Genomic DNA, 27,032 nt, shown 5'->3' with positions numbered 1-27,032 from the left:
AGAGACTATCCAGATTGGACTTCGAGCAAGATGCAGTGGCTCTACGTTTGTTATTGAAACCCTCAATTGGTCGTGCTGCGACCGGAATATGAGTTGTTCAGCCCCGGAGAATTTCCAGGCTGGACCGTTTCCATGTAGTGTGACGAAGCCGCCTCGCTGTACAGATGTACATAAAAACAACCTGATGGTGCGCAAATCTTACAAACACAGATATAGGTGGCTGAAACCAGTAAGATGCTCATATCTTCCAACTCCAATCATGCGCCTCGTCTCCATACTGGATCGCCTCTATCCAGTTTTTCATCTTTAGAGCAATTTCACCAGCTTCCTCTGTCTCTTTCAGACCACATCCGATCATCTGGTCTTTCCAGGAGATCTTTCTTATTGGGCTGACAATAGCTGCGGTTCCAGCACCAAAGACTTCGAGTAGACGCCCTTCTTGCTCTGCCTCGGCCAAATCCTTCATTCTTAGATATCTCTCGCTGACCTTCCAGCCTTGAGGCTCCAACCTCTCTCTTGCTAGGGCCAACACGGAGTCTCTTGTTACACCTTCGAGAATGGTTCCGTCAAGTGGTGCGGTGACCAACTCTTTCTGACCAGTTTGCTTGTCCTTGACGCAGACGAACAAATTCATCGTTCCGACCTCAGTGATGAACTCCTCCTCGCCGAATAGCCACAGATTCTGGTGGAATCCTCTCTTTGCAGCTTTCAGCTGTGGCACGATGCAAGGCGCATAATTAGCACCAAGCTTCTTGTCACCGACACCACCAGGCCACGCACGTACAGCATAGTCTGTAGCTTCTAGACTGATCGCTTTGAAGCCTGTAGGATAGTATGGGCCAACAGGACTGGCGATAACAAACAGCAGCGCGCTTCCTGGCGGGCCTACCCCCAGGGTTCTCTGTGTACCAATCATCGTTGGTCTCAAATATAGGGAATATCCTTTTTCATTCGGAATGAAACGCTGATCGAGCTTGCAAAATTCGGAGATCAACTCGATCAGCGCATCGCCATCAAAGGTAGGAAGTGCAATTCGTGCGACGGATTTGTTGAGACGCTGCATGTTCTTGTTTGGGCGAAAGAGACGGAGCGAGGCATCGTGAGGGCATCTGTAAGCTTTCATGCCTTCGAAAGCCTCAAAGGCATAGTGGAACACGCAGGTCGCAGGATCAAGAGAAAGGTTCTGGTAAGGTGTTATTCGAGGTGTAAGCCAACCCTGACTCGCTGTCCATTCGATAGAAAGCATATGATCTGTACGGGAGAACATCAGCATCACCCCTCTATTGGATACACACTCGTGTATTCATTGCTTGCTAACCTGTGAAATTTCTTCCAAACACCAGATCCTGATTCGGCACGAGCTGTTTGGGAGTTATGGATTTGGTGACCTCAAGCTTCGAAGGGTCAATGTTCGGCAAGTGTGTAAGATCGTCCTCTACTAGCTGCTGCTGTAACCTCCATTGCGATGAGAACGGCCTTAGCTGGCGTGTTCGTGTCTCTATCTGCAGGAATTGCTTGCAAGAGCGAGTGGTACCATTGGCGGTGCGTAGAAGTCGTGGAAGCAGCATCTTAAGCTGGAGTTGTGGATGAGCAGAACAAAAGAGACAAGACAGCTAACAGCAACAACTCCGACCGTTCATTTAAACCACTCGCTCGTTGAGACTTCAGAGTCACAAATGTGAAGCTCGGGAGTCGCATGCACAGGGCGCGTTTTCTTGCCAACCGAGTCTATCAGCTCGCCCGGTCTCGGGTAGAGAGGGAACGATGCAAGTTCAGGTTGTCAGGCAGGAACTTCTCCAGGGGGCGTTCACACCAACAAAACAACTCGATCTGGCAGTATCAGTGCTATTGACTCAGGGTACAACCTCGTTTGCATCTCGTCGTACATCGCACGCTGTATCCATGCATTTCGTGAAGACAAGTCGTCGAGAGGACGCTGCCAGTGTCCCTACAAAATGTTCTCGTCAGCCTTCAAGTCCTTCACCTCAAACATCACTTCCAACTACGAGATCTCAAAACAGCCATCTGCAAATGTAGGTGTTTGGAATATCTTCGAAGGTTTGTTCAATCTCTGAGTGGCGACATCGAGCCACACCCGGACATTTCCATAGTGTGGCCGTACCCTGTAGTAGGTGAAGAGATTTCGCTAACTGGTCTCATCTAGCCAAGAAGCGTAGTACAGGGACCCAAGTGTCTGTTTTTGTTTTCGACCGCAAAGTGCTTGATGTGGCTTCGACAGCAAGCTTTGGTGCCAAGACCAGCTCAACATCTGTGAGAAAAGCACAAGATGAGGTCGTCGATCGCCTCAAGAAGGAAGCCAGCCTTTTGGCCCGACTACGACATCCCTCAGTACTACAACTCATTGAGCCAGTCGAGGAGACCAGGAATGGAGGACTGATGTTTGCTACTGAATTAGTGCTCGCATCACTTTCCGCCGCCCTAAGCCAAAAAGATCGTGGTTCTACACATGCTCGGAGGAACGAGTCGAACTCGAAGACCATACACAATGTGGACGTCGATGAGCTAGAGATCCAAAAAGGCGTACTCCAGATTGCACGAGGTCTAGAGTTCTTGCACGACTCGGCGAAATTGGTACATGGAAATCTTACGCCTGATGCGATCTTCATTAATGCAAAATCAGATTGGAAGTTGTCAGGTCTAGCCTTCGCTGGTCCACCCGATAATGCTGAGGGGCACCAGACGTTGCCGCAGCTTTCACTCGCAGAAGCCTTGCACGATGATCCAAGAATCCCATCAAGTGTACAGCTTAATCTCGATTATAGCTCCCCAGATTTCGTGATCGATTCGAATGTCAATTATTCCGCCGATATATACTCCCTTGGCATGGTGTTGGTGGCCTGCTATAGAGAGCCACATAGCTCGCCCTTCGAGACACATGGCAATACATCGACTTACAAGAGAATAATGGCTAGTCCTTCGTTGACTCCAGGACCTCGCAACAACTTTGGCTGCACGAACAAGCTGCCAAACGAATTGGAAAACACTCTGGTACGAGTGCTTGCTAAGAGGCCATCCGATCGTATGACTGCTGTCGAGTTCCAGCAGTCGGAATACTTCGACAATATACTCGTCAATACCATGCGGTTCCTTGACGGGTTGCCTGCAAAAACATCGGCTGAAAAACAACAGTTTATGCGCGGATTGGCTCGGGTCATGCCACAGTTCCCAGTATCTGTTTTGGAGAAGAAGATATTGAGCGTCCTCCTCGAGGAGATGAAAGACAAGGATTTACTCTCTGTCATACTACAGAACATCTTTCAGATTGTGAAGATGGTACCAGGCCGGAGAGAGGTCCTATCTACTAACGTCTTACCCAAGCTCAAGGAGGTTTTCACTGCACAAGCCAAATCTCAGGAACGTGATACGAGTAAAGAGGCAGGCTTGATGGTCTTTCTCGAACATATCAAGATCATCAGCGACAACACTTCTGCTCAGCAATTTAAAGAGGATGCTTTACCTATCGTGCATGTAGCTATGCAGTCGACTATACACTCTCTGGTCGATGCTGCGCTAGGCACGCTCGCAACAATCCTGCCTGTGCTTGACTTTTCGACTGTGAAGCATGATCTATTTCCTGTGATTGCGAACGTATTTGCAAAAACCAGCAGTCTTGGCATCAAAACAAGGGGGCTCGAGGCAATAGCTGTCCTGTGCGGTGCCAATGATGAAACCTCAGCAGCAGGTGGTGATGACCTTTCCGGTATCGCTAGCAGAGGCGAAGAGCACAAGAAGAATCTCTCTATGTTGGACAAGTTTACCATGCAAGAGAAGGTTATGCCATTGCTCAAGGGTATTAAGACCAAAGAACCTGCAGTCATGATGACCGCACTCAAGGTTTTCAGACAAATTGCAAAGGCAGGTGATGTCGATTTCCTTGCAACAGAACTCATGCCAATCTTGTGGACCTTCGCTTTAGGCCCACTCCTGGATCTTTCGCAATTCAACGCCTACATGGATGTGATACAAGCTCTGACGCAGAAGATACAGCGTGAGCAGGTCAAAAAACTACAAGAACTTGCGACAGTTAATAGGACAGTGGCCGACAGTCGCGAAAGAGCATCTGTGACAAGTTATACTGGCCAAGCAAGCAATCACGTGAATGGCACTGGTGATGAAGTTAACTTCGAGAAGCTTGTCCTTGGCAGCCGAACAAAAGAACAAAAAGACCTGTTTGGTGGAGCTCTGGATGATGAGCAAAAGTTAGTGCAAAATCCAGCATCCTATTCATGGCAAACATCATCAGGACGGGCAACTCCTTCACAAAGAATGGCAACGCTACAACCATCTCAATCGCAATCACGTTCTGTCACACCCGATGTGTCGGCGAGCTCCTTCCCTTCCTTACAACCAACCGATTCAACATCAATCTGGTCACAACCATTACAACCCGGACCACGACCTTCTGTTGCAGCAGCCAATTCCTGGACCACACCAAGCACAATGCAGCCGATTGTACCAGCTCAGAATATGTGGAACCAGCCATTGAAACCGCAAGCGAATATGGGCGCTTCTAACATGCAGGCCACAAGCTATCTCTCCACACCAACTACTTCAAACCTATACAATGCTACTGTTAGGAATACAAGCAGTATTCCCGCTCCCCTACTAGCTCCACCTCCGCAGAGTCCACCCCCAATCAATAGTTGGCAGCATCGAGGCTCTTCTCAGCAGGTGTCAGCGATAAAGCCGCAGCCTTCGAAGCCGGCAGGACTGGACAAGTACCAGTCACTTCTGTGATTGTCTCATGAGCTTGCAATTCACAGAATCGCGAGCCTGACTAATAAGAGAACTAAAGATTCGCCTGGCACTTCTCCTAACTTTTGCATAATATTCACGATATCAAGGCAGAGAATTGGCGGATTCTATGCCCTCCGAGCATAAATCAATTTGCTGTGTGCCAGTCGAAGTCCCGGGAACGTCGTCAATGCAGCCGTCAAGGTAAGCATAAATGAAAATGCACATGTCATCTGCCAAGACTCCGGCTATTATGTATGCCAAGAATTGACATTCACAACCACGCGACTGATCAGCGCCTCCACCCCTCACGACAAGCCTTGGGAGGAGGCGAAAGTTCTCGAAGGCGGAAAATTCGATGGGCTTGTCATACGTGTGCCATTGCTCATGATCTCACGAAACATCAGCGTTTGTGTCAGGCCAAGCGCGTCGCCAAGTAGGCCAAGGCAGTGCTCGAGGTCAAATGTATCAAGAATTGTGAGAATTGACGACTAGCCCTGGTCAAGAAACGGTATATATGGCTGACGATTTCCAACATATAAAGAAGGTCCACGAACAACAGATTTTTTTCTTGTCCGCTCCAGCTAAGCAGATACAACTTAAGACCGTGATACGTATACGTACAGAACATTCAATACCACAACACCGACTACAATGACTTCAGTTCAACAACACATTCCAAACGGCCAGCAATATGGGTCGCATGCTCCGGCCAGTCTTGGAATCCCAGAGACAGACGGAACGGGATCACAAGGTCGACGTGGCTCATCAGTCGCAGCCGAGATAGCAAACGAGGACGAACATTGTATGACCTTGGCAGATCCAATCGATAACGCACCGCCTGTCATCGTTTTCTTCTCCTTCCTAGATGCCCGCTCTAAGCAATGGGCCGTCGAGCACCAAGTGGTTCACAACATCCGGAAGAATGTTCCGCAAGGAACCACTGTCTCCAGGTGCCATGCCCCAATGCGAGATACTAAGGACTTTGGTGAGCAATTGACCCATGCCTGGGCTGTGGCAAAGTCGCTTCACATGGACGACAAATTCATCACACCGATGTTCGAGGCTATTCGCGAGAAAGGTGTGCACGACCTGGAAGGTATCCGAAGCGTCTTTAACGATCTCGGAGTCGATCCATCAACTTTCCTGAAGGAATGGGCCAGGGACAGAGTCATTGCGGATAAAGAGGCCATGGATAGAGCGGTCGCACACTTGGATTTGCAAGATGTTCCATGCATTCTTGTCCGTGGAAAAGATTTGGTCAAATTGTCGGACGGAAAGGATTTTACTGCCGAGCAAGCAGTCGGTGCGGTTAAGAGATTGCTCGCGAGGGAGTGAATTGCAAATCAAGATCTGAATATTCCAGTACGTGAGGAGATTAGCGATGGCGTCTAGGTCCCCGGTCTTATCACAGCGGGAATTGTGTGAAATTTGGCAAGGAGATTGAAGTAAAGATCATAAGCCTTAGATGAAAGTTTAAATTTGCAACTTCTGCGCAGCAATGAAGAATCCAATAACATCTGCACACGCAATATTGGTATTACAGCCTCTTTTCGTGAATTCTTCTTCGATCATGATTCGTCTATCGCCCTAACCGTCAACCGCTTAGTCGAGTAGAGTACGAGAAGTTTTAGTCATTTCAAGAAGAGCTAATAGTATGTGGTAGAATAAGAATCCTTGCACTTTTCCGTTAGGCGTGCGCGTGAGGAGTACTTGACCAGTTGTACCCCGCGTTCCGGTGGCTGTCGGACACGCGTGCAGACGTGCTTGATTATGCAGAGGCCTTGCTGTCTATCCCTACAGCTCTTGAGTCTACTATCTCTATATTCTACTTCTCTGTCAGAAATTATAGACGCACGGTAGCACGACCTTGGGTTTTTATGCTTAAGGTGCTGAAGCGACTGAACCAGCTACACAGCCAGATCCGTACCATTTCAACGACTGCAGAATCCATTTCAAGCATGACTTACGACAAGACAGCCTACTATGCCGATCATCCTCCTACCGTAGTCCGTCTCGAGATCAAGCCTCACTTTGAAGCCCTCAACCAGCAACAAAAACAATATGCTCACCATCTGAGTCGAGCTGCATTCGCTGGTCAGAGAGTTGTCCTTGCTCAGGTATCACCCGAGTCTCCGCCCACCTACGATCTCATCCTAGCCATACACAAAGCCTGCAAAGGCGACTATCAAAAGCTAGCTGAGAAGACTGGAGTTCCTTCTGACGATGTCGCCCTCTACCTGGAGTATGCAGCACAGTTCTTGGGCAACTCAGGAAACTACAAGAGCTTTGGGGATTCAAAATTCATACCTAGACTATCGCCAGACCAATTCGAGAAACTATGCAATGTTTCCGATTCTGCCAAAGAGCTCTACCAGGCAGCTTCGAATGCTGGAGGTGGCATATTTGAGACACAAGATGCTGGTCTCATGCATTTGGGGTACACAGACCAGGGCCACATGACTACATATTATCCAGATTCGCCGGAGATCACTAAAGAAGAAATTCAGATCATTCAAGATGTCATGGAGTCGGTAAATCTAATGCCGGAAAACACAAGACTGAGGAAAGAAAAGGATGGAAACTTCAGCTTGCTCATTGCTTCTGGTATTCAAAACCCGCCTTCTGAAGAACGAGATTTGGGTGACAAGGACTCATTGAGCTTAACTGGCAAGCTCGACGGAAAGAAGCTAAACCTCGTTTTTGGTGATCACCTCAACGAGATGGCTAAAGCAGCGTTGGAGATAAAGCGTGCAGAAAAGGTAGCTCTTAACGATACCGAAAAGTCCATGCTCGAGGAGTACGCCAAGTCATTTGCCGCCGGTAGCATGAATGCACACGTCGACTCTCAACGCTGGTGGATCAAGGACAAGAAGCCAATGGTCGAGTCTAATATCGGCTTCATCGAAACGTATCGCGATCCTCACGGTGTTCGAGGCGAATGGGAAGGTCTTGTGGCAATGGTCAACCTTGAGCGAACGAAAGCCTTCTCAAAGCTTGTCGAAACAGCCCCGGAAATGATACCTAAACTTCCTTGGTCGAAAGAGTTTGAGAAGGATAGCTTTCTGGCTCCCGATTTTACCTCTCTCGAGGTCCTTACATTTGCAGGTTCAGGCATCCCTGCAGGCATCAACATTCCCAACTACGTATGTACTCTCCTAAAGGTTTATTGGTCTACGCTAACATCTGGCAGGACAAGGTTCGACAAACAGAAGGTTTCAAGAACGTATCTCTGGGCAACGTCTTGAGTGCTAAAGCTCCCAACGAACCCATACCTTTCATCAGAAAAGAGGACGACGAGGTGTATCGCAGCATGCGTGATCCAGCATTTGAGGTTCAAGTCGGCATTCACGAGCTACTAGGTCACGGTTGTGGTAAGCTGCTTCAAGAGACAAGTCTGGGTGTCTACAACTTCGACAAGCAAAAGCCACCTGTCAGCCCTTTGACTGGTGAACCAATCAAAACATGGTACAAGCCTGGCCAAACTTGGGGATCTGTCTTTGGTGCTACTGCAGGCAGTTACGAAGAATGTCGTGCTGAATGCGTTGCCATGGCACTTTCCTGTGATTTTGATATTCTCAAGATCTTTGGCTTTGGCGACGGCACAGTTGACATGAACAGCGAAGCCGGTAATGTGTTGTACGCAGCATACCTGTCAATGGCTCGTGCTGGTATCACTGCACTCGAATTCTGGGATCCGAAGAGTCGAAAATGGGGTCAACCACATATGCAGGCTCGGTTCAGCATTCTCAAGACATTCATCAATGCCGGAAAAGACTTTGTTTCGCTCAAATCAACAAAAGATGACATGTCCGATCTAGAGATTCATTTGAACAGAGACAAGATCCTCAGCACAGGGCGCAAGGCAGTCGAGGCATATTTACAGAAACTACACATCTACAAAGCGACAGCCGATGTGGAGAGTGGTGTCAAAATGTACAACGAGATCACGAGTGTCGACGAGTGGTGGGCTGAAAAGGTCCGTCCCGTAGTGCTGAGCAAGAAGATCCCCAGAAAGGTCTTTGTGCAAGCAAACACGTACATGGACTCAACCAGCGGCAATGTGACTTTGAAAGAGTACGAACCTAGCTGTGAAGGTATGATTCAGAGCTTTTTCGACCGCGATGTTTAGATAACTGGTGTCCTGGTGTTCTCGGGACCAAGTCCGGATCGTATCATGCCTGGTATCCACCCCAGACATGGTTCGCTTCGTTTTCGTGGCTTGGCTTCCCTACGGGAGATGCGGCGTCAATTTTGTCGATCGAGGCGAAGGGCGAGGCTACCAGAGCTAGAGGCACGGCTGTCTCACTACAATGTCCACTACCTGCACCCTATTTCCAGGTACACTGCCAACGCTGGCACACCAAGGCGGGTCGACGACGAAGAGATACTCGACTCAGGCCGCAGCTACGAAATCGTCCGCCGCGATGGCCGTATTTTTCAACGTCCAATCATTATCAGAAATACTCCACCATTAATCCGACCTCCAAGGTGGATCTCACGCGTTATCACGGCATTGCCAGAAGGCGTAGAGGAAGAGTTTCTTCGAGAAGGCGTGCTCCGAAGATGGCAGAGAATAGTCGGAGTCCTGACCAACGATGACGGGCTGATTCAACATTTCGAACGCGATGAAGAAGATATGAGTAGATGGAAATCTTGGTGTGATGACAGCGAGGACGATAGTCCTGGGGAGAGTGATATCACTAATGGCAGTGATACCGAGACCGATGAACAACAAGATCATAATCAATAGGTCAGAATTACAGTGTGTATACACGCATATTATTTGATCTTTACCGATGGACATGACATTGAATCGTCTGTACAAGCAGAGACAAAGACTGCGCGGTCCATTGTTGAAACCACTTGAAGAACATGTCGACAGAAGAGGTACTTCACATCCCTTACGAAGCAGTAATGCCTTCAACTTGAAGAACGAAGTCCGGTCACGGTATCTCCTTCGAGCTTCTCTGGTAAGTGCCAAGAAATAGGTCCCAGCCAGTCTGAAAAAAAGGCAAAAGATATGAAGGAACTTATTCATTATCTTCCCTATGTGCAATTATGCTAATCACTCACAACTCCTTTCAGCTATGCATTCGTTACTTCATCTCGTCGTTAAATTCGTTGTCAATTCATACCTCCACCATTATTCTTGTAAGCACCCTGACTTGGAATCCCTTACAAGTTCGCCTTCTGCTCCTTCTCCTTCTCCTTCTCCTCTCCACTCATCTCAGCCTCCGGAACTATATTCTCATCCTCCTTCACATCCTCCACAGTAACACTACGACCCTTCTTCTCAGTCTCAGCGGTCTTTTGCACTTTCGGAACAGTTACAGTCAACACTCCGTTGTTGAGTCTCGCCTTGACGTCTTCGTGTTTGACTTCAGCTGGGAATGAGAAGGCGCGCTGAAAACTGCCGTAGGTGCGCTCGGTGAGGTGGTATGTTGGTTGGGCTGGAGCTGCGACGTCTTTAGTTTGGTTATTGGTGGTGGTTGTGACGGTTTTGTCGTTAGAGTCGGAGTTTGAAGTACCGTTTTCAGTAGTACTGCTGGTAGTAGCGTCTGGATTGGCGCCTGTCATCCGAGTATCTTGGCTGGACGTGTCAGGCTGCTTGGTTGTCGAGTCAGCCTGCTGAGCAGGCTTCTGCTCCCTGAAAGTCTCGGTCTTGGTCTTGAGCACAAGTGTATTGTCGTCGACGAAGTTAAGGCTGATATCGGATTTCGCGACGCCAGGGAGTTCGCCCTCGAGAACATAGGCGTCTTCGGTCTCCTTGACGTCGAATTTGGGCGTGTTGGTCAGCATCTTTTGCCAGACGTTGCCTTCGCCTTCACCTCCTCCGAATGCATCGTTGAGATGGCTGTTCATTTCTCCAGTCAGACGCTCAAGTTGAGAGAAGGTATCGTTGAACAACGACTGGAACGGTGCATGGAAAGGTTCATTGAAGCTGAACGGTTCCACGCCCCAGCCCCATGGAGAAGCAGTGAAGGATGTCGGTGCTCTGCTCCATGGTGTTAGACCACGGTGGAAGTTGCCGTAGCTTCGTTGGTGGTTTCGGTGTGGGTTGTAGATGATCGACATTTTGCGATGTGGTGTTTGTGTTTGTGTTGTGGTCTTCGTGGTCCGGCTTCTGAGTGGTAGTGTGCTTCGCATTTAGCTATGCTTGTGTTGTTTGTGTCTGGTGAGATAACAGATCACACATGACGACGAGGTTGAGAGTGATTTATACCCTTCGTCGACCACCTGGCGAAATTTCGAGAACATCATCGACGTGGTGTGACCTCGTCGTCATGGAAAGACGGCGAGCTTTCTTCGATGGTGGTTGTTTGTTCTAGAGCAGAGTGGAAAGTCCTGGTTGGTTGGAGTTGCTTGTCAGAAGGTTCTGGCAGCTGAAACCTGCCTAATTAGGAATTGCTTAGCTTAAAGAGGTTAGTCTTTCGAGACTGGTTCATACTCAGCACAGAGCAATGGGAAGCATACTGTAGCTGCGATACCACCAATGAAGGTGGCAGGAACGCAATGCGACTTTCCTGATCGTGGTCTCACAACTTTCAACCTAGACACTTCCATATTCACCAAGTTGCTGGAAGACCTGTCCGTCTTCGAAGTTTCGTGTCACCTCCCACTCTCTTATGACTTTGACTCCCGTATGACATGAGTTCATGTTGGCTATGGTTCCGATATATTCTCCTTCGAGCTGCGACTACAAGAGCGGCATTTCTGTATATTACGGAACGTCGAGAGGCAGGAAAAGAATTATTCAAGGTCAATCTCCCTCAACCGTGCGAACGGACCAATCACAACACGAGAAGAGGAGTATGAAGACTATCCCTTGCAGGGAATCCATTTTGTAGTTGCGTATTAAACATGAAGCTTTTCTTCTTTTTCAATCCCAGAATTTCCAACCTAACATCACATAGCCTACCCAAATACTTGTGCAGCACATTATCTACACTTTGGACCAGACACCTACCATTATTATATGCACCAGCTTCATTCTGCCGTAGCCGAATGTACCCAGTCAGTCCGCTTATCGTTCGCCTTCCCAGAAGAAAGCGCTTGTGCTGGCTAACCGCGCCATGAACGCCCCCGAAAATATCAATTTTCACAAACACTGTATATCGAGAGGATTGTGCAGTTTGTTAAGCATGCTACACCCAAGTCGTTGGCTGAGTCGTTGGCGGGTTGACACCTTTGCTTGCGCTCTGGCCCCGCCTCCCTCTACCAGGGCTCCGTCCAGGGCTCTGCGAAGTCGTACTTGACTGCTTTGCATGTCGTGGACTCTTTGTCTGCGTTGTCGTGGGTATAGGAGGGATCGGTCTTTCGGGCGGAGCAGAAATCGGCTGCTGTAAGGACGGCTGACTCTGTGGCTGCAAACCACGCTTCATCATTCGCCCTAACATGCCTACCATCTCAGCAGCATCTTCAAAGCTCTCATCGTCCATTCCCTCCTTTGCTTCGTAGACTTGTCGGATGGCAAGTCGTGCTGCGCGACGACTCTGGTCGCGTTCGCCGAGGCAATCGTAAAGGTAAGCCACGTATTCCACTTTCACTGATAAGCGGACAGGATGAGAACCAGGCAGGAGTGACTCTGCAAGCGAATTTGCTGCCGCAAAAGCATTCGTTGCACGGGGAGTGTAGTCTTCAGAGGGCCAGATAAATAACGAGCTCCCGTTAGTCGTCAACTGCCCAGGTATGGCAAGGCCAGGAGGGATTCGAGTTGTGGATATGCCACCTACTGGCCCACCTAGACTGATTGCCGGCGATCTCTGCCGTCTATTCGACTGTGAATTGCCGGACGAGGTCGAGGGTGTTCTAGGTGTAAGGGGGTCGGGATATAACGAATAGAGGCCTCCAGATCCCGAACGTGTTCTGTTAATTCGATTATTGACAGGAGGGTCATTGTGGAAAAGCACAAAGATGTGATAAAAGCTAGCGCGCAACTTATACGCCAACACCTTCAACTCGACATAATTGCCGACCATGGGAAGAATATACTGCTCGACCATTACCAAGCCTTCGCGTGCGAGCCATAATATGTGGTTGATGCAGGTTTTGTCCTTTGGGTTTCGTACAGGGTCTAATTGTTTTGCTTTGCGTGCTTTCAGCAATTTCTCGGCAAGGATGACTGACAGTCCCAGGACGCGAAACAGAAAGCTAAGAACCAAATGAGTTTCAGGATCGCGTAGTTCGGGAGGTGCGACGGTACCTTGATAGATAATTGTTGTCGATGCTGGTGGTCTTGGCGAAGTGACCCAGGAATTTCTGGTCGACTTCGGAGGATGCCATCCAAAAACCGTAAAGTGGAGGATCGTCTGTCGGCAGCCACTGTTTTGACAAATACGTCAGTTCTATCAAAAACAATCGCTCTCGTCCCGCAATGTCATGGGAATGCACGTGGTCGGGTGGAACATGTGCCATCTTCCATCGGACGAAAATGCTTTTGATGCTTTTCTGTTTCTCAGCCGACCAGGCTTGCCGCGTGGTGAAAAATGTTGAGGCACAGGCACGAAGCTGAGCTGGAATTTTCGTGATTTACGCTTCATTATCATGATGGTAATTCAAGCATGATGTCAAAAGCACAAGACGAAAATACAAAGATGTTGGTTTCAATATCGCGTAGCATGAGCAGTAGTTATGCGACACAGCGAGATGTTGTGAAACTTGAGAAAACACGCGTTGACTTACACTTTGACGCCTTGAGACCCACCTCGGCGTTTAATTCTCAGCCTTGTCTGTTTTCCGTACAATGTCGCTAGCCGTCGCTAGACCTCAGCCCACGGTTGTTATAGGGGTCTCAAATTGTGCTCGCTTCACAAGATTACCGACGTTTCACGCTTTGAGAAGCGTTGCGCTCTGGACAAGGTCGGGTGCAGTTCTCGATGTCTCGGGACGGTGCGCAAGCAATCGGTGCTGTACTTTCTTTATCATGCAGGATCGTGGGTACTTTCAGTATGTACTGCTCGTGAGCTAGGGGTTTATGTACTACTTGTCGCAAAGGTGTTCGCTTAGGAGGATGTATTTTGGCGCAAGCTGAAGTATTAACAGGAAATCGCAAAACGAGAGACGTGGGTTGAATGCGCAGACAGCGACAAAGGAACGTAGAGAAGTCGAATTAGCTGGTAAGAAAGTCGTTAGTAAAATGAAGACATGGCAGGAAGCTTGCGAGAGCAAAGGAAAGTGACGTTGAGCACGACGATGCGTTGGGCGCCGTCTGGATAATGTGTGCTTGGTGTGCTACCATGTGGAGAGTATAGCATACTTTGTATTGGAGAGCCTAAAAAGTGAAGCAGAGTCCTTCAATTGGTGCTATTCGTCCAGCAACCCGATTTATTTCAGCCAATAGCCAGTCGACAGCAAAAGTGGTCGCAAAGTCGGTCGATAGAATGAGGCAGGTCGGAGACTTCAACAGCTGCGAATGCATCATGCAGCAGTCAGGTGAGCACCAGAAGCAATAGAAGCTTAGCTGCTGCTAGAGTGGCAGCTCCCTCAGGTCACTACCTCAGTGCTGATGGAGAGTGCTTCCAACTTCGAGGACCAGCCTTCCTGTCCAGCGAGAAAGGGGTACTTTTGGGACCCGCAAAGGTATCGCAAAAGGTGGAAGCTGCAAGCAGTCTATGCAGTGTGCTGTTTTGAAGCCCAGAAGTGTGATGAGCTAGGTCTGGTGGTTCGGTAATGAACGTGCGGGAAGGAACGATTGACCTCGTTAGAGCCTGGCTAAGTGGATGTCGTAGGCAGGAGAGCTGCAGGATAGTGGACGCGAGCATATAGCATTTCGTGGACGGTATGCACAATGATACTTACACACAGCAGTGGGAGAAAAAGTATAGGGCATCGGACTGCGCTGTGGAAGGTGAAGCTGGTACCGACTGCCAGCGCATCTTGCTTCTCACGTTGTCTAGTGCCCTGGACTTACCGTTTTCGCAATAGCGGTTCAGTGATGTGCATGAAACCTAACAGCTCAAGCGAGTTTCGGCAGCTAGGATACATTATTTTAGTGATGAGAATAACTCAAGCCGTGCAAGGAACGACGGATTAAGAAGAAGGAAATGTGCTACGTGGCAGCAGCGGACTGAGCTTAGATCATCACTAGAGTCAACGCCAGGCAAGGGCAGTTGAGCGGTGAATCGGCCACGATCTCAAACACGGTTTAGTGGCTTCACCGATTAATCCAAGTCTGGAAGGATGGCTTTGAGCTTTTTTTTTTTTGCTTCTCACAGGGTACAGTATTTTCGCACCATATGTGTTGCTTTGTTGATCGCATGGCTCAGTCGTAGATACGCACAAGGCCCTCCGCGCTCTGTGCCATCTGCCCTCTTCCAGCGACAAAGGTCGATTTTGGTGAAACCATCACTGATGCTCACCTTACAGCAACGCCATGGTCGCAAATCTCAATGTTTACGTCGTAGCTAAAGAGGAGAAGCGTGGACACTGGTGTCGATCTACCCGCAATGCCGGCGCTTTTCATTATCCAATCTCCCGGGACGATTCTTATCTTCCGGTGTGAGGGTCGCATGGTTGGGATATCGGCAGCAGGATCGACGGCCGGACTTGACTTTGCTTTCTCCAAGTACTTGTACAGCATGCGCACGGAGAATATATAGGCGCCGAGAAGAGCTTGCGAACAAGTATGATTCAGACTTAGGGTTCAGCGGCTCGCTTTTTCTGCAACTCCCTGCCTCTTGTTTATTGAGTTCGATGTAGCTGCAGCGATGCGGATATCCATGGCCTCAGCTGATTCAAGCACGAAGAGCGGTGAGCAGGATCTCAAGGGAGTGATCACAAGGATGGACGTCATTTCAACTTCTTTAAACTTCTTAGCTACCTAAGTATAGTATTCTGTACTTCGTAGCGATGTCGCACCCACCGTGCCCTGTGCGAACCCTGTCACACGTTCCACACTCGTAATGCGCTGCTTACAGTGAGCTCTCCCACATCGATCACCACAACCTTTGGCGCATCGCGCTCACAGAACGAACGGCGCGATGACCTCCATCACTCCCAGCCACCTCACTGCTTAGAGCACACGAAAACTAGCAGATAAGTCGGGCGTTCAAACAATGAACCACCTAGGTCGCAATGATATGACCCGAGATATGGTCGACTGAATTTGGAACAGCCTATGCCCGAACGCAAGCCTCAGGACATTTATACACCTTCAGTCCCAAATGCGTAAAGTGTAGCTGATTATCAGGTCGCACTCACCTGTGCTGTGCTGCAGTTGAAGTTCAGAACTCAAAATCTTTGCGGCATGGTGCAAAGGTCTATGGCTAGATCGTATTGTAGTTATCGCGCTCTTCTGCCTCTTCAATGGTTTGTCTCGTCAAGCTCACACATGTCGGAAACCGAGATTCGCTTTCAGGTAAGCAGATGCAACACCTGCTCTTTGCGAAAAGGGTTTATCAGGCCTCATCTGCAACAGGCATCTGGCCGAATGCAGAAGGTTGTTGGGGAGCGTTGTTCGGGGCCCCACCACTCATCTGTGGGACACCTTTCTGATATCCTTGACTCAACGCGCGCTGGTTGAGATAGTGTGGCTGATGTGGGCTAGATCCATACGGAGTGTTACCACCATAGCCTCTACCCATAGATGGCTGCTGACCGTACATATTTCCGGCGTGACCAGGTGTTGAAAACATCATCTGGCCGGCAGGATACCCTTGTTGCGAATTCTGTTGCATCATCACAGGAGCCATAGGACCTGGACTAGGATATCCGTTCTGTTGCTGAGGATAGGCGTGGTGGATACGAGGCGATGGGTAGACCATATTCATCTGGTTCGGCATAGTCATGTATCCATTGCTCGAATGCTGAGCAGACATCATTGGAGCAACCATTTGTCCGTGCTGACCATGCATCATGGCTGCGTTGTTGCCATATGGCCGCATAGGCATCGGTCCGTTGACGAAGTATGGTTGGGGGCCATAAGCTGTCTGAGTCGGGTGACTCATAGGTGAAGCATATGCGCCACGAGGCGTCATGTTGGGGGAAGTATACATTGAAGGCGACCCGTTCTGTAGATGCATACGCTGATCATCAAAATGTGGTGGATAGTGCTGGCCTACATGGTGACCATGCTGTGGTGTGACAGCCTGAGGAATATGTGGTACACCTCCTAGTTGCTGCATCTGTCCTTGAAAGGGGATTGTATGGTGGGATGGGGTACGGTTTGCAAGAGGAGAGGCAGTAGGCACCTCTTTGTTGAAGAAGTCCTCATGCGTCTTATCTTTGTTCTCGTCAGGGACGACCCAGACCGGGTTGGTGTGGAACGCATTCGGTATGCCTCCGTTCGATGCAAAGTCACGCTTGTCCTCGGTGTTCTCAGCCAGCTTAGCCTTGACTTCTTGCTTCATACGACTGATCGGGTTGAATGCTTGCATCAAGTTGAGTCGCTCGGACGACCTCCCTGGTTTGTGCTGACCGAAAAAAGATGAAGGACTTGCTGTACGTGCTATCGAAGCGACTCTCTTGATCGGCGAGGGACTAGCTGCAGAGACGGAAGCACTTGACGGATTGAAAGAAGGTGCTGTTGGTCGAAATTCGAGAGCGCGAACGTTGAACTTTGTGGATACAGCCGAAGTAGGTGTATCGGTGCCTCGTGGGCTCGAGAGTGCTGAACTACCGGCTGTGCTCTGATGGCTCCTCAGTTCTGGTAGAGGGATCGGAGCTGGAATCTGGCCGTTCTTTTGACCCTGTCCACGAGGAGCGACTGGTACGCCTGTGCCACCGAAAGGTAATTGCTGACCGAGTGGGCGTGCGCCCCTGCCTATCGAGGACTTTGCATACGAACCTCGACCAGCATTGAAAGCATTACGCTCGGGAATCGGAGGTGGAATCTGTGACTTGTCAAACTTGGGAACTGCTGGCAGTTGAGTGCTGGTAGATTGTGGGATAGGAAGAGGTGTGACGACTGATTTTGCGTCCTCGTGATCGCGTTGAGCTTTGTCCATGATAGCTTCCTGCTTCTTTGGGTCCTTAGCCAAAATGCCGACCAGGTCGTCAGGAATAGGAGTTTTGAGTTTGAAGCGCTTGGCAAATTGTCGCAGTTCGTTGATTTTGGCATCGCGATCGTGTTTGGTTTGCATGCGCTTCTTCTCCGCAACGCGAGCACGTTCAACATCAGCAAACTGCTTAAATTCGCCGAGCACCTTCTTCTCTACTCCCTGTGAAGCAAGTGCTGGATTTTGGGCATGCTCCGGGGAAGGTGAAGCCAGCTTTTGCTGTTGTGATGCTTTAGGAGTGACTCCATTCGCAGGCGATCTTGAGAGGTCAAGAGCCTGTTCCTTCACTGCAGCTTCATCGCCGGCCGTTTGGGCCACGAGAAGGACTGCTGCTGGTGGTATCAGGTTTTCGGCAGAAGGAGTATCGCTCTTGAGGGGCACGGACTGCTGAGAGCCGGAAGAACGTGAGATATCTGGTCGGGCGACCTGAGATGAGATGATGGCGGGATCGACAGGAACACCCGACGCTGCTGGCTTCGCACTAGGCGCACGTAAAGCTGGCGGAGTGTATCTGTTGGTGTTCGTAGTGGGAAGGGGCAGATAGTCTCGACGAACACCACTGTATTTATCCTCCTCGTCGCCCTGATCCTGCTCAAGTGCTTGGCCCCTCTCTTCTCGCACATGCGTGTTCGAAGATACTTGCGACTCAATCTCACGCGCGAGTCTTGCAGCCTCAGCCTCCCTCTTCTTAAAGTCTGGTGCAGAGCGATCTATTGTGGTGGTATAAGCCTCCTCGTGATACGTGCTTTGTCCTCCCGTCATCTTGGCATGTGTTGCAAACTGATCCCATCCTGCGGCGCTGCCGGACTCAAGGGAGAAGTCTGTCGTGTCGGCGACATCGGGCACCCATTTCTGCAGAACTCGTTCGCTTCGATTCACGTTTCCAGAGATATCAGCGTCTGTCTGGAAGGAAGAGGAAGCACCTGTAGTCAATGTGTAAGTAGAGATATGGCATCACAGCTAGAGGTATATGTACCATTAATTTGTCGCGATGTTTCTGGTAGGCTGAACTCAGGTATGGTCATATCAGCCATATCCTGCAGATCAAATGCCATAGCGTAGTCGGGACTCGAGCCAACAAAGGCCGCTTCCCATGAGCTGATTCCATTCGGTTGAGTGATAGGGTTGTTGATGACCTTCTTGGTCATTTTCAGTGTGATCTTTGAGGCAGCAGGGGCACCAGCATATCCGGCGAAAACACCTTCATATTTGTCGCCCGATTTCGTGATCAGAACCACTTGCAGACCCTAGGCAGTTAGCACAGGTATTGCGACCAGCATGAGTGAACGTACAACTGAGCCGCCAAATAGAAATCGCAGTCTGTCAGAATTATGCTTGTCTGTCTGTACATCTTTTGTTGAAGGCATCTTCACAGTCGGTACATTTCTGGTCTGTGCAGAGCTTGCCTTTGCTTGGTTTGGAGTGGAAGAGCGTTGTGTGATGGGGTTCGAGCCTGACCAGGCTTTAGGCGTGTTTGTCTGTCTGTTGGACATGTATCAGCATGGTGTGTTTGCGACATTCAGTACGTGGAGCTAGAGAACGAAGGCGTGCTAGGGGAGTGTACAAAGCAGAGCAAGTGACATGGAGATGTAAGCAAGACTCACCGATTCGAGTCAGAAGGGGACTCTTTACGACCTTTCTGTGTCATCTTTGGTGTTGTATTCTGCTTTACTGAACGATTGCTTCCATCCTTTTGCGCATTTCCAGACGAAGGATTGGAATTTGATGAAGCACTGATGGTCGAAGCGTAACTGGCAGCAGACATAATCTGCCGGATGTTGTCTGTCGAGGTTGCACAAGACCCTCAGTGTGGGTTGACTTCGTGACAGTGCAGGTACACCAGTGCAATGGTGGAGAATGCAAAAGGACTATTGGTGAAGTAGACGCAGGACTGAACTGTCGGTTCGAATGCGGCCGCAAAGCCTCGTGCCGCCAGTGCAAGAACGGCTGCGAGCTGAGGTAGATGAGGAGAGGTGGAAAGACAAGTACGTCCAGTAACAGAATCAACAAAGATCTGCAGTACACCCAAGGAAAAGAGAAACAAGAGAAAATGGGAGCACACGAGTGTGTCCTCCCCTGTACGCAAAAGATCTCTGCGTAGATGAGGCGCTCTACGAGAAGTGTCAAGCAAACGAGGTTGAGACAAGATTTATTCTTGCGCAGGTCCTTGGACGTTCAGTACTGCGAGCTGGTCGAGCACGCAGTGGGAGAGTTGTTAGTCTGCAATCAGAGCCAGTAACGGTCGAGGTGATGGGGTGAAATAGGCGGGAGTTAACGGCTTCTACCCTCCCCGATCCGTTAAATTATGTGGAGCTTCAGGTACTAATCACCTTGCCGCTGTGCCTCATCTGCGAAAGATCTATCTGAAATCCAAGCCAACAGTCATCACCAAGTAGTCGCTTTCCAAAGCGCAATCATTATACAATAGTCGAAGCAAAACTCAAGTTCTTAGGTCATGAATTCATGCGTCATTCTGTTCCTCCACAGATATGCCCTTCCATCATTATAGCCGCAGCGAGTTCAGAATCGTTGAAGTCATCGAGCGATACTGATTCATGCCTCCTTGAACTTTCTTGAACTGTATGCCGTGTAGATTGAACAAGGGAATCTTCACAATCGCAACTTCAAACCTCAGTACTAGTCGCTCCCCGTTGTCGTCCTGCACACGTGTCCTGGTGGCTGCCATATCGGCTTGCTGTTGCCCTTGCCCAGAAGCATGCACATACTCGTCAGATCCTTCTGAATTGGTTACAAAGCTTTGATCTGGTTGTCGGCGACGAGACTGTTGACGATGTGGCTTTTCGTCCCTGAATTCATCGCGATCGCGGTTGCGGAATGCTCCAAACGAAATACGTCGATTGTGGCCAGTGCCAACTTTGCCACTCTTCTCATCCTCAAAAGCACCACCCTCGCGGACGTCATCCAGGTTGATACTGGGCGCATGACGGCAGCTAAATCCCCCTCTTACTTCAGTATATTCGACACCAAGCTGTTTCAGAACACGGATTAGATCATGCCGTATGAATTGAGCTGGCTTGCTGCTTGTAGTAGACGACGAGAATAACCCTTTCAAACCTGCTGGCCGAGAGATGTCTGCCCCTGGCGTATCGGGTATTGTTGGAGTTTCCGCTGCTTGCTCCTGCAATTCTGCATCAGTCTCTTCCGGCACATTTTCATGTCGGCTTCGAGCTTCATCTCGTCGCTGTCGCCGCGCTTGCATACTGTCATGCCGACTGTGCCCCAGCGATCTGGTACGTGCTGTTGTAGGTGTGCGAGGAGCAACAGACGACGGAGCAGCGTTAGGTCTTTCTTCCACTTCCACTATCTTGTTGTTTGCCTTCTGGCCATTCAAGCTGGACTGCTCAGAGCCGCTGGGAGTAGGGACTTCTGGTGCAAGGCGTGGTGAGTTAGTGGCATCAGACGCACCACGATTGAGTAATCTCCTTGGCCGAAAGTCGGCCGAGTTGACACTGGTCGATCGGTTGAGGAGGCTTCTGCCCTTTGAGGAGCCAGCACTGAGCAAACCCTCGTGCTGTCCTTGACTTCCGCCCGTATGCAATGTTGGAGGTGATTGTTCACGTCTTCGCGATCGTCGTACAGAGAACGACTTTCGTGGTGTTGGGGCAGGTTCTTGTGGGGGCTGAATATTGAAGGATGGTGGTGGTAGCGGTCTGTCTGTATCGCGATCTTTGTTGCGCCGTGTACTAAACCTCCTCAGCAGACCCAAAGCTGTTCCTTCCTTGCGGGCCGGACTGTCAGCAGGTGGAGCATCCAGCCGTGGAGAAGGAATAGGCTGTGGCTGCTTGTCGTTGATCGTGACACGTTTCATGTTTTCCACAACTTCGGCTTCACCATTCGTCCTTGATCTTGCTCGAGCTCTGCCACCCGTCGCCGATTCACCTGGCAGTTCAGGCGAGAAGGTGTTGGTGTGAGCGGCTTCAGGAGAAGGCAGACCAGGAGCTTTGAGTGGCGGCGCATCCGCAGGGGTGCCAAGAGACAATGCACCAGGGTTGGCCTCGACTCTTTCCCTCTCGAGCTTCTCTCTTGCTAACATATACACCGAGACTAATGGTGAATATGCATTAAGTGGATCGCTACCACGGATGGCTTCGGTCGAAGGAGCAGTCAGACCCTCCCTGCTGGTCGAATTGCGTCTCTTGTAGAACTCGAACATGCCGCGCTTTCTATCTCCAGGCAAGCCACCGTGTAGAGAATCGTCTTTGACGGCACGGCGCATGGCGTGCTGGTAGTCTTCTGACTCGATAATCCTGGTGAGCTGTTCCTGGATGTAGTTGGCAGGTCCAAAGTCGAAGCCCTGCATCTTATTGATAACGGCAGGGTCGAGGGGTAGCTGAAGCGGTTCTCGGGAGGGCACAAAGTTTTCAGGTGGTCCATTGAACCCCTTAGTCATCCATGGATGGCTCATAATTTCTTGGAGGGTGGCGCGTTCCTTTACATCGACCACCAGCATTCTAGAGATGATGCTTCTGCACTCTATGGAGGAATTAGTGTATTTTGGTAGAAAACAGAACTCAAGACGTACCTGCTGTGAGCCACTGTGGATACTCGACATGGCCTCGTTTGATCTTCGCATGTAGCTGCGGCATGCTCTGGTCATCAAATGGAACCTTGCCACATACTAAGACGTACAGCACGATGCCAAAACTCCAAACATCAACTTCTGGACCTGTGTATTGCCTAGCGTTGAGCAATTCGGGAGCAGCAAAGTAGAGACTGCCACAGAAAGTCTTTAGCAGTGAGCGCGGTGAATAAAGATTGCTTAGGCCGAAGTCTATTATCTTGATATCACCACTTTTACTGATTAGGATATTCTCGATCTTGAGATCGCGGTGCACGATACTGTTGCGATGACAGTAATCCAGGGCACTTGCGATTTGTCTGGCGAATTTCCGTGCTTGCTTCTCCTTGAGACGACCATGTGCGATGATATAATCAAGCATCTGCCCGCCATCGACGTACTCGAACAGCATATACCAGTGGTAGTTTGTCCTCTGAACATCACGCATGCCACAAATATAAGGGTGGTCGAGCAATGTTGCCATCGCAGCCTCTCTTGCAGTCCTGATTTCTTTCGATTTATCGGAACGTTCGTCTTTGGTTTGGCCGTTCTCGTCAACGGTTTGTCTTGGGATGATCTTTATAGCAACTGTTTCTCCGGTCTCGGAATTCCTTGCGACTTTGACCTTTCCCATACTCCCCTGGCCAATAGTCTTGCCAAGCTGCCATGTGCCAGTCTGAGTGGTGATAGAGGTTCGTCGACGACCCATCTGGCCATAGTTCGGATGAGCCATGGGCGCAGGCACTGGTGCAGCAGGAGGCAGGGGTGTAGCTGACGAGCCATTGGTGGCCGATCGTGGTGCCACAGTAAAGTCTTGACTGCTTCTCCGTGAATCGGGTCTGGACGAGGATTGATTGCGTCTGCTTGCCTCCTCCTCATAAGCTGAACGCCCTTCGCGTGAATTTCTTCGTTGTGAGCTAACTCGGGCCAGGTTGCTTCTCTCAAAATCTTGTCGAGCAACATGACTCAGGTTGCCCTGAGCCTGTGGTGCAGCAACGGCATCCTTTTCGTAGGCTCGCGAACCTGCACGATGGTGAGTTGAGCTGGACGATCTATGGGTGGTAGAGCGGGTTCGAGACGGCTGCGATGAAGGTTGAGCATAAGTCTGGGGTGGAGTTCGAGTTGCGGATGAATGACTGCGTGACAATGCGGATGAGGCAGATGCAGTTGTAGACATATTTGAGTGCTGTCGCTGAATCTATTGCTGCTGCTGCTTAGTGAGCTCAATACAAAGCGTACAATGTGGTTAGATGTGCAGTGATGCAAGCGGTCGAGAAAGCTCCCCTGCAGCGCTGCTTATGCTTGCAGACCGTGCGCAGAAGGTGCAATGGACCTGTTGCCTGCTTCAAGAACAGTCATGAGTCTGAAGTCGACGATCAAGGCTGCTTCTGACTGAACTGCGAATAGAGTTAGGCTGCTTGGGGGCTGGGCTGCACCAGGATGCGATTGCTGGCGATGATTGATTATTGGGTGCCGATCAGGTTGACAGCAGCCCCACCACAGTAATTGGTCTGAGTATGTATGCGCAATGGCTGTCAGACCACGAGTTCAAGTTTCGTCGTGAAAGCAATTGCAACAAGGACACAGTCAAGAATAATTGCTCACTCACCTCTTTGTCTGACGCACTGCCATCATGTTGCAGCTCGCACATCGGCATCCTCTGAGTGACAGGATCAACCTACTATACTGCAAGCCACCGGGACAACCCTAGCTAGCCCGCAACCGTTACGTTGACCCGCCTGCAAGCACTTCTAGCTATGCCTAAATGAAGCGGTCGTGCTGATCCCCAGGCTTGACATGGGCCGTTATTTTCGCAAATTTCAACTTTATTATCACCTCCACACACTTTCTTCCTACGTGATTCACCATGGCGCAAAAACGCTCACGGCGTGACTATGAAGCAGACTCACGCAAGCAAGATGCTCCCTTTGTCGTCTATGGCACGCCCTTGCCGCCTCTCGATGACAATGCTCGCGACGATGGCTCATACGTACCACTATGGAAACAAGAAGTAATCGATGACCGTGGCAGGAAGAGACTGCACGGGGCTTTCACAGGTGGTTTCAGTGCCGGGTGAGCAGCCGGTCAGTTTGCTAAAGAGACATCATGACTAAAACGGTGAGTGCAGATATTTTAATACAGTAGGATCCAAGGAAGGATGGACTCCTTCGACCTTCGTTTCTTCTCGCGCAAATCGTGCAAAGGATGTCAAGAATGCTAGACAGCAGAAGCTGGAAGATTTCATGGATGAGGACGACATACGAGAACGAGAAGAGTCTTTGCAGATCTCGACTGCAGAGGGCTTCGCAGGCTTCAATACTAGCCATGATTTGAGCGTGCAAAATGTGCTTGACGATGTCTTCCGCCCGTCTGAGAACAACATGGGCGAGAAGCTGCTGATGAAAATGGGCTGGAAGAGAGGTCAGGGTATTGGTCCAAGAGTTCGTCGCAAGATAGATCCTGGCGACCCATATTCAGAATCACGAGAATTCCCACCACAGGACTCCCCTATGCTCGAATTCTCACAGAAGACGGACACAAAGGGCCTCAGTTTCGAACAAGACAGCCGTGTTCATACAGAACTCTTGAGTAAGAGCCAAGCAGCCTCTGAAACACAGGACGAACCTGTTAAAGAAGACCTACGGCCTGGGTTGAGCTTCATGGATCGGACAACAACGAAACCTAAGCCGCCGATGCGGTCTGGCATTGGTGTTGGTTCGCTCAATGATACAGGGTCTGACGAGGACGATCCATACGAAATGGGTCCTAAAGTGTCCTATAATCGTGCACTCGGCGCGGGCGAGAAACAGAAGAAGCGACCAACAACTACAAGCACCGCCAATCCACTCCTCAAGCACAAGCCCGTGTTCATTTCAAAATCTAAGCAGTTACCATCCGCCCTCACTACCCTCAGAAAATGCCATGATGGAAAGCTGCCCCTAAATGGCTTCGTCCTCACCAATGAGCTCGATGCCTTCAATTCAATAAATCTCTCGAACGAAAAGTACAAACCACCAGAAGTCCCAGAGGATTGGGAACCCGCAAGTCTCGCATCAAAGACGACCGACAACCACACTGCCACGCCTTCCACTCTCTCCCTTTCCTCACAACCACAAACATCAAATTCTCGTCGCCGCGCCCTTGGCGAACAACCCCTCCCCTCTAAATCCATCTTCGACTTCCTTTCCCCAGCAGCACGTGACCGCCTCGCAACAGCAACAGGAAACACAAACCTCCCATCAGCACTCAACGAATCTGCTCCACAGCCTACCGCCTCTTCCACTCACACTCCCCTCACCAACAACACCCCCTCCCTTGCCTACCCACACATCGACCCAAAAACCGCCACAACCGCCCTCCACCGCCTCCGCCACGACAAATCCAACACAACGCCCTACAATGACGATCTCCCCAAACAAACACGCTACAAAGACTTCCTCCGCTGGAGCGCTGACCCGCAACCACCAGCACAACGAGTCCCACCCCTCCGGGCCCCAACTCACAAAACCAACGACGCAGAGCATCTAGCCGAACTAGCTGAGTTCGCTGCGACAGCTGAGCTGTTCAAGCCTGCTACGGGGTTCCTGGCGAGTAGATTTACGAGTGCCTCAAATTCGAAAGCAGATACGGCCGTGCCGAATAATAGTGGCAATAGCGATGGTGACGGTGGGAAAGACGACGGTGGAACAGAGGAATTTCTTACACGACCAGCGGAGAAAAAGCCCTCAGACCCAGCGGAGGAAGCGGCGCGAATGGGCATGTTTGGGATTGCGACGAGGACTACGAGGTCGTGGATGCCGACGAGGTTGGTGTGTAAGAGGTTTGGAGTGGAGATGCCGATTGATTTCAATGATTGATTCGAGAATCCTGTTTGGGGTGTTATCTAGTCTTATACTTTAGGATGAGACAGATGCCTTGTGGAAGCTGTAGCATAGCTATACCAGACGAGGATGGGCTATAATTCAGGACGATCAGCTTGTATTGAGGAACAAACCATGATCATAATCACAGATAGGTAAGTATTTTAAATCATAAATACAATTATTGGAATTGTCTAGTTACCTCGTATGAATAAGTGAAATATATAACAAATGCCCAAACGTTCCTTTTTCCTAACATAAAACACCAGTAAATAAGGACCGTCCACCAACTAGCTCCATGCTACCAAAGTACCCAAATTTTCAATGTGCCCTGGCGAATTCTTCGTGTTTGCCCTGGCGTGCTCACTCATGAAGACACACAGGAGTATCGCGCCTCTACCGATGTTCCGGTGTATACCTCAGTCGTACGAGCCAATGTGGTGCATTGAAGTGCTCCTTGCTTCATTTGATTTGCTTCGTCCTGCCCTCCAGAGCACTTGCTCAACATTAGCATGGACGATGAACATTCCTCGAGAGACGTCTTCAGGGAGGTGGAGCTTGGAGGCGACCTGACATCTAGTCAAATCTAAGCGGAGGTCTTGTAGCACTGGTTTGTCTACCGGACATGGTCGACAGCCTCGTCCTTGGTTGTAGATCTCGCGTCCTTATTTAGGCGCAAAGGCCCCCTATACCATAGCGAAGATTCTGCGAAGGACCTTCCATATCTATCTGTGGCTGTAGACTTCGGTATCGAGGGAAAGCTTTACCGGATCATCAGCTGGCGCGAGAACAACTAGTCTCGATGTAACGAGAGACAGATATAGCCTGTCGACCATCTGC

At 49.9% G+C, this 27,032-nt stretch overlaps 10 protein-coding genes across 10 annotated transcripts; 5 read left to right on the top strand and 5 right to left on the bottom strand.

Annotated features, from left to right (window-relative positions):
* Positions 1 to 238: 238 nt before the first annotated feature.
* BAT2 (branched-chain-amino-acid transaminase bat2) lies at positions 239 to 1,568 on the bottom strand (the record flags this gene model as incomplete). Its single annotated transcript, XM_064901407.1, has 2 exons — positions 239 to 1,251; positions 1,319 to 1,568. The coding sequence occupies 2 exons, from the start codon at positions 1,566 to 1,568 to the stop codon at positions 239 to 241; spliced, it is 1,263 nt and encodes a 420-aa protein (XP_064752483.1).
* Positions 1,569 to 1,955: 387 nt separating this feature from the next.
* ppk32_2 (Protein kinase domain-containing protein ppk32) lies at positions 1,956 to 4,758 on the top strand (the record flags this gene model as incomplete). Its single annotated transcript, XM_064901406.1, has 2 exons — positions 1,956 to 2,058; positions 2,165 to 4,758. The coding sequence occupies 2 exons, from the start codon at positions 1,956 to 1,958 to the stop codon at positions 4,756 to 4,758; spliced, it is 2,697 nt and encodes an 898-aa protein (XP_064752482.1).
* A 651-nt stretch (positions 4,759 to 5,409) lies between these two features.
* Positions 5,410 to 6,093, top strand: LTR64_007081 (uncharacterized protein; the record flags this gene model as incomplete). Its single annotated transcript, XM_064901405.1, has 1 exon — positions 5,410 to 6,093. One exon carries the CDS (start codon positions 5,410 to 5,412, stop codon positions 6,091 to 6,093), a length of 684 nt encoding a protein of 227 aa, XP_064752481.1.
* Positions 6,094 to 6,716: 623 nt separating this feature from the next.
* On the top strand, positions 6,717 to 8,887 carry LTR64_007080 (uncharacterized protein; the record flags this gene model as incomplete). Its single annotated transcript, XM_064901404.1, has 2 exons — positions 6,717 to 7,901; positions 7,949 to 8,887. 2 exons carry the CDS (start codon positions 6,717 to 6,719, stop codon positions 8,885 to 8,887), a joined length of 2,124 nt encoding a protein of 707 aa, XP_064752480.1.
* Positions 8,888 to 8,932: 45 nt separating this feature from the next.
* LTR64_007079 (uncharacterized protein) lies at positions 8,933 to 9,508 on the top strand (the record flags this gene model as incomplete). Its single annotated transcript, XM_064901403.1, has 1 exon — positions 8,933 to 9,508. One exon carries the CDS (start codon positions 8,933 to 8,935, stop codon positions 9,506 to 9,508), a length of 576 nt encoding a protein of 191 aa, XP_064752479.1.
* A 280-nt stretch (positions 9,509 to 9,788) lies between these two features.
* Positions 9,789 to 10,833, bottom strand: LTR64_007078 (uncharacterized protein; the record flags this gene model as incomplete). Its single annotated transcript, XM_064901402.1, has 2 exons — positions 9,789 to 9,804; positions 9,938 to 10,833. 2 exons carry the CDS (start codon positions 10,831 to 10,833, stop codon positions 9,789 to 9,791), a joined length of 912 nt encoding a protein of 303 aa, XP_064752478.1.
* A 1,070-nt stretch (positions 10,834 to 11,903) lies between these two features.
* On the bottom strand, positions 11,904 to 13,041 carry LTR64_007077 (uncharacterized protein; the record flags this gene model as incomplete). Its single annotated transcript, XM_064901401.1, has 2 exons — positions 11,904 to 12,909; positions 12,962 to 13,041. 2 exons carry the CDS (start codon positions 13,039 to 13,041, stop codon positions 11,904 to 11,906), a joined length of 1,086 nt encoding a protein of 361 aa, XP_064752477.1.
* Positions 13,042 to 16,154: 3,113 nt separating this feature from the next.
* Positions 16,155 to 19,401, bottom strand: PBP1 (poly(A)-binding protein binding protein; the record flags this gene model as incomplete). Its single annotated transcript, XM_064901400.1, has 4 exons — positions 16,155 to 18,676; positions 18,730 to 19,000; positions 19,046 to 19,235; positions 19,358 to 19,401. 4 exons carry the CDS (start codon positions 19,399 to 19,401, stop codon positions 16,155 to 16,157), a joined length of 3,027 nt encoding a protein of 1,008 aa, XP_064752476.1.
* Positions 19,402 to 20,256: 855 nt separating this feature from the next.
* On the bottom strand, positions 20,257 to 23,509 carry KIN2 (Serine/threonine-protein kinase; the record flags this gene model as incomplete). Its single annotated transcript, XM_064901399.1, has 2 exons — positions 20,257 to 22,247; positions 22,297 to 23,509. 2 exons carry the CDS (start codon positions 23,507 to 23,509, stop codon positions 20,257 to 20,259), a joined length of 3,204 nt encoding a protein of 1,067 aa, XP_064752475.1.
* Positions 23,510 to 24,199: 690 nt separating this feature from the next.
* LTR64_007074 (uncharacterized protein) lies at positions 24,200 to 26,189 on the top strand (the record flags this gene model as incomplete). The annotated part of the gene is made up of 2 exons (XM_064901398.1): positions 24,200 to 24,405; positions 24,461 to 26,189. The coding sequence occupies 2 exons, from the start codon at positions 24,200 to 24,202 to the stop codon at positions 26,187 to 26,189; spliced, it is 1,935 nt and encodes a 644-aa protein (XP_064752474.1).
* Between the last annotated feature and the right edge of the window lie 843 nt (positions 26,190 to 27,032).

This window comes from Lithohypha guttulata (assembly GCF_036872675.1).
Source record: "Lithohypha guttulata strain CCFEE 5908 chromosome Unknown scaffold_5, whole genome shotgun sequence".
NCBI classification, from domain to species: domain Eukaryota; kingdom Fungi; phylum Ascomycota; class Eurotiomycetes; order Chaetothyriales; family Trichomeriaceae; genus Lithohypha; species Lithohypha guttulata.
Note: the sequence above shows the minus strand (reverse complement) of the source record. Positions and strands in the feature narration are given on the sequence as shown.